Source organism: Ostrinia nubilalis, chromosome 10 (assembly GCF_963855985.1).
Source record: "Ostrinia nubilalis chromosome 10, ilOstNubi1.1, whole genome shotgun sequence".
Classification (NCBI taxonomy): Eukaryota; Metazoa; Arthropoda; class Insecta; order Lepidoptera; family Crambidae; genus Ostrinia; species Ostrinia nubilalis.
Genome location: NC_087097.1, coordinates 10,645,344 through 10,651,665, shown reverse-complemented (window position 1 = coordinate 10,651,665; position 6,322 = coordinate 10,645,344). Strand labels below are relative to the sequence as shown.

General features: G+C 34.8%; 1 protein-coding gene across 1 annotated transcript; it reads left to right on the top strand.

Annotated features, from left to right (window-relative positions):
- Positions 1 to 1,240: 1,240 nt before the first annotated feature.
- On the top strand, positions 1,241 to 4,606 carry LOC135075200 (juvenile hormone esterase-like). Its single transcript, XM_063969563.1, has 4 exons — positions 1,241 to 1,733; positions 2,059 to 2,339; positions 2,953 to 3,975; positions 4,047 to 4,606. Exons 1-4 carry the CDS (start codon positions 1,560 to 1,562, stop codon positions 4,240 to 4,242), a joined length of 1,674 nt encoding a protein of 557 aa, XP_063825633.1. The 5' UTR covers positions 1,241 to 1,559; the 3' UTR covers positions 4,243 to 4,606.
- The last annotated feature ends 1,716 nt before the right edge of the window (positions 4,607 to 6,322 follow it).

The window sequence follows — 6,322 nt, the reverse complement described above, 5'->3', positions numbered from 1 at the left end:
GAAAGGTTTTTACCCCAAAAATGTGTCTTTACAAGGATCCAGAGTCACTTCTTCAAAAAATAGGTAGTTACGCTATAGCAATTTTTTATAACTTTAAAACTGTTAAGTTGGGATTAATCGCTATCCATCTGTTAAAGAGGACACGTGAGATCTTTATTTGGTTTTATAACCATAAACATTATTCTAATTGATCCCAGAGGTGAGCCCAAAGTGAGGTCTATTTTCAAGTCACATTTATGGTATATGTTAATCATTTATTTAGAAATGAAATGTATTTTTCTTTGAGGATATTTATTGGGCTTTCAAACAACACCAATATTGTTGGGGTACCATGATTGTGTCAGAAGAAAATCTTTAAAGTTCGCGTCGCGGAAGGTGCGGTTTATTTGATGTTGAGTGTATTTGCACACATAATAACTATCTGTTGCAATTTCTTAGTTTCGATGGGAGATTCGAATGCTGAAGTATTTTTTTTTTTTAATGTTAGTAATTTGTATTGCAAAAAATATTGGTTACAAACTTGCAAACAAATATAAATTAGCATAAGATTTGTTCCACACAAAACACTACAATAACAGCACACCTTCCACTTTTGAATTGTACGTCAATACTATTCCACCTGTAAAAATAAAGACGCGTGACCTTTACCATGCTTTAGGCTATGGAATAAAATTATCTAGAAACACTGTCGTGCGCTAAGAAGTCATTGGTTTTGCGCTGTTTTACTATATTTCGATTAAATAAAGAACGAACGAACGAAGCCGAGAAAACGAACAAAAAGGCCGGCTAAGTAAGAACAGTTTCACACCGCTGCACCGGTCCAGTTTCTGAATTAAGATTTTTGGTTTAGCGTGTCCATTATCTAATTAAGTATGAACTTTTCATACCAAATTCATCCTTGAGTAGAAGATGACCAGGCTCAAGCTGTAATTCTCAACTCAAAAACCGGGCTTAAGAGATCAGATTCGATTATAGTATTAAAGGATTTCTTGTTTCGTTATAATACAAACTGATAATGTGTCACTAACAGCAAGTGGACTGATAATAATGATATCAATATTAGTACTGTATTAGACGCGAAATTGCCAAGTAGTGATGTACAGGTACAAGGCTCGAAGATGCTCGAGGCCTCAGAGTCCTTTTGTTTAGAACTTGGTGTCTTTTTTAAGGGTCGCCTCGTTTGTATGAAGCTTTACGACTTGGGAGTCTTTCAGAGCTCGAGTTTTATTCAGCGCACTGGTCTTTTTTCTGTGATCTAGTTGTGGTGAGCTGCTCATGAGGAAAGGAGTTAAAGCACGATAGTTTAAGCATCTACGGTGATCTTTATGACATAAGACATTCATCTTATTGAATTCTAATTTTGTATTTTATTGAAGGCTCACTTTCATTTTATTAAGACTCAAGCTCCTATGAGGGCTCAAGGCGTGACTCAGAGAGCCCACGTCTCGCCCAGGCACGGGTTTATACATCACTACTATTGCCAATTAAGGCGCCTACTTGAAAACTGTGGTAAGCCCAGTATAAAAGGTTCGAGTGGTGATTAATGCGTTTCAGTAAAGATGTTGCGCTTCGCAATAACAGTCAGTGTAATACTGACGGCAGCGGAGTGTTCCGTGGTCGTCACGACCACAGGCCCCGTGCGGGGGACGCTCGTGGAAGGAGAACAAGTTTCGTACTACGCCTACTTGGGAATACCATATGCAGAAAGCCCAGAAGGAGAATTACGTTTTAAGGTTTGTTACAAAGCATGGTGTAAGTAGTTCTGGTTTTTTGATGTTATGACTAGTTCGGGGAATGTAAATAGGTCACTTTGAAATTTCGGCAGACTCGCTAGTGATTTAACAATATTTTTTTTTAATTTAACAAGTGTTCGAGATTTTTTTTAATGTTGTAAACTGATTTAAGATCTCACTGTTAATCTTTTTATTGTTTTAAATCTTAAGTAGGTAAATAAGTCAAATTATAGTGGCAATATATTCGACAGATCTCTATGAAATATGTACTTAAAACTTAATAAAAATAATGGATTTTCCGCAAATATTTATTTTTGCTCCACAGCCCCCTATTCCCAAAAAACCATGGACTCATATTTTCAATGCAACAGAGGAAGGCCCGGTGTGCCCGCAGTCAGAAGGAAAAAAGTACACAAGAGATCAAATGAGCGAAGACTGTTTATCCCTTAACATTATGGTACCGGTGAACAGAACGCGGCAAGCTCTGCCTGTCTTCGTGTTCATTCATGGAGGGGGTTTCAAATCTAATGCCGGAGATATCGACATGTTTTACGGACCCAATTTTTACATACAACGAGACATTATTTTCGCAACGATTAATTACAGGTATTTCTTTTATTCCGAGATTATAGTTACACAATTTACAATGACCTGTTTTAGTTATTATTGGTTCATAGAAAAGTTTGATGAGTTTTAATACAATGGACTTAGGCCCGATTCGACCAAACTTTTATCCGAGAATAACTCCTGGTATAATTGGCACATTGACAGTTTCAGTATGGGAAATATGTCAAAATGACGAATAACTGACGATTTATTCTGAGATTAATATTTACCTACTCTTGTTTGGTCGAATTCACCCTTAGTAGACTACTCCGGTCTTAGAGGGACCTGCTAATTTTGGGACATTCTGTACTTTTATTGAAGACGCCGATATGATCAGTTATCTAGTTGTTTTGTTGTGTAGGTGTACCTAAAGTATAATTTAAATTTTTGTTTAGGAAGTGTCGATTTACAACAATTTCGATACGTACGTAACGTAACGTACTTCTAACAATTTCGATAAAATAATAAAAAATAAACAAAGCTTAATTTTACATAAAAATATGCATAATTTAGCAAAGACGGTACATATCGAGTCATTAGTGTTTAGCTGAAATTATTAATATGTTGTTTGTAATGTGGAAAAAATGCTTATTTTAATTTTATTGTGTTTCAGGTTAGGAGCATTAGGATATCTATCACTCGACACAGAAAATGCAGCTGGAAACGCCGGTTTAAAAGACGCATTATTAGCTTTGAAATGGATTAAAGATAATATACGGAGATTTGGTGGAAGCACAATAACTATCGGAGGCCAGAGTTCAGGCTCAGCTATGGTCCACTACCTATTGTTGACAGAAAAGTCCACGGGACTCTTTGACCGCGCTATGTTAAGCAGTGGAAGCGCCACGAATTTTAGATTTTTAGCAAAAGATCCAAAAGCGAATGCTCTTGCTCTCGCTGAACAACTAGGAATCTCAAATCACAGTAATATTGAAGATATTTTAAAAAATCTTACAATCGCTGATGCATTCGATATTGTTGATGCCCAAGAAAATATTTACAAAAATAATCGAAACCCAATGAGGCCATTTAGTCCGTTTGTGCCGAACGTGGAAAAAGAATCAGACCACGCTTTTATAACAAAGCGTCCATTGGATATAGTAAAAATGGGAATACCACAAAATGTACCAATATATGCGGGTATGAATGCACTTGAAGGAGCTTACATGTGGCCTAGTCTTCACAAACTGTCAACCGACGACTTGAAGAGTAAAGTCCCTCTCTGTATACCACCTGACATAGAGTATCCTGATGACTCGGACGAGTACAAAGACTTGGTGGATTCTATGAGCGAGTTATATTTTGGCAGTAAAGACTTATCCAACTGGACACTTACAAAACTGTTTAACCTAGTTACAGATACCCAATATGCTCGCACTGTTGACTCCTGGATAAGAATCCATAAAAAGAGGCATAACAGCGCACCGTTATATTACTACGTTTTTGATTTCGATGGGGATTTAAATTGGGGTAAACTAACTTTCGACATAGACTTTCCTGGCACTGTACATGCAGATGATTTAGGGTACTTCTTCGTGACTAACATCACTGCGCCAATACTGAAGACTGCAGATGCTAGAAGTTTAAAAACACTGCATAATATGGTGACATTCTTAACGCATTTCATTAAGTACGGGTAAGTGTCTACTTCGCCGTAAGATTTATTGATTTAATAAAAGAAATAATTTAATTTATTAATTGTTTCAGTGATCCATCTCCAAAAGGATATGGCGGCAAAGTGTTTTGGCCTGAGTCTGGAAAACATGGTCGTCACCTTGTGATTGATGACTGTCCAAAAAGGGTCATGAATGGTCCCTTTAAAGAGAGGTTTGACTTCTGGGAGAATGTGTACAATAAATATAACAAATATATTAACAAGAACAATGTCGAACAAACAGTTTAGAAAATACTAAACAGCGTCAGCAAATTAGAATAAGGGCTGATTTTTCAATGGTCGGATAACTTTTAACTGAAGAATAAGTTTGGCATATTGACAGTTTTAGTATGGGAAATATGTCAAAATGACGAAGTTATTCTTCACTTAAAAGATATCTGACGATTGAAAAATCAGCCCTAAGTCATTAAAATACTGCATTTATTTGCCTCAGTTACCTGATACTATAGTAATGTGTTATAATAAAATTGATGATATGAATGAATAAAGATAAAATATGCAATAATATAGCAAGCCATTTCTTTTGTAACATTATTACCACTAATTACTACAAGTATTAAACTATTATAAAAAGCTTACTTGAATAAAAATTCTTTATCTAACGGGTGTAAAAAAACCTATCCCGAAGCCGAAGACTACTTATTCTCCACATCATGGGGATCATTTTTTTCTTTGGGACCATACCTGGGAAACTTGTGGTTTAGGAGATATTGAAGGTCAAAGTCAGAATATTTTTTTCAAGATTTTTACATTATCAATTTCAATTCGTTGTTTAAAATTTTTTTTTCTAAGAAACCTTATTAAAATTTTGAGTATTTTCGTCACAATAAGGCTTTTGTCTTTACAATAAGAAATGGATAGCAGCGCGCGCACACACGCTCAAGCGCTGCCCCCACGCCCCGAACCGCAACCCGCGCTCGCCCATGAGTCATTCAACTCTACTGTGAGTTCAACGACTACGACTGGACCAACTGAACTGAGCTTAATCCAAATCTACCTAGTTTGTAAAAATGAAATGAGTACCTAAATTAGTTACTTACACCTTAATATCACCTTACCAGTTTAGTTTTCATTCTAAAAAATAATAAATTACATTTTAATTAATAAAAACCCTTTACACGAATTTGTTTCTTTCCGCAAATTAAATAATCTTACAGAACCTAGGTTGTTAACTAAACCGTGCTTTTACGCATAACCGTTATTCTATCACAATGTAGTATCACAGGTCTTATTAGCTACGCAAGTGTGATAAGCGTAAGTAGGTATCATTAAAAAGTACCGTAAACAGATGAATAATGATCTTTTGAATGAGGCCTGTCATTCTTTACATTAATAACTCTCTACTTCAATAACTTAAGTCTTTACGATAGTAATAAAATTCATAAAGTAAAACTCAAATTATTGCTTACACCACACCGCTCTAAACGCCTAGAGTAAACACCTGGCAATGTTACTCCTATCGTTGATTAAGGCATTCACTTTCGATAGGAGTGATGATTGTGTGTTCTTTAAACTTAATTGATTTCAGCAACTAAATAAAAAGGTCTCTTTTTTCAGTCTTCCTTCCATACTCATTACTTCCTTTCTTCATAATTTACTTGAAATAAATAATGGTTATGCACGTGATTCTAAATAAACGTAATTTTAATCGTTAATCACAGGCAGTAAGCAGATGTGATAAACTTGTATCATTAAAAAGTACTGTAAACAAATGACAAATGCTCTTACACACAGGTTCATTATTTCTAGCTCTCTAACTTAATAAATTTTACGTCTTTACGATAGTAATTAATAAAATAAAACTTAACTTACTTATTACTGCAATCTGAACGCCTAGAAATAACACACTGGCAAACTCTTGCTCCTTCACTTTCGATGGGAGATTAAAAGATAAGATTTTATTTTTAAACTCGATTGATTTTAGAAACTAAACAAAATTTCATATCTTCTAGCACTTCTTTCATACCAATTACTTCCATTCTTCAACATAAAAAGATTCATCGTCTTGTTCGTGATTATTTTAAATGAACGTAACTTTATTACACGGAATAACTATCAAAATGTATTGATATTCTTATTGTTTTATTAATAACGATTGCGCATCTACAATTCATTCAAATTTGAGTATTTTGGAAGCTTGCTTAAAGCATTAATTATTATTAAGTATGCTAGGACGGATCTTTAGTTAACAAAGATTAATCAAAGTATTTTTGCCGCCGCTTTTACAATCTCATTCGTTGATAGACTTGCCTGTACTAAAGTGATGAAATTACATTTTTGTTAAGTTAAAAATTACGTAAATTTGTAG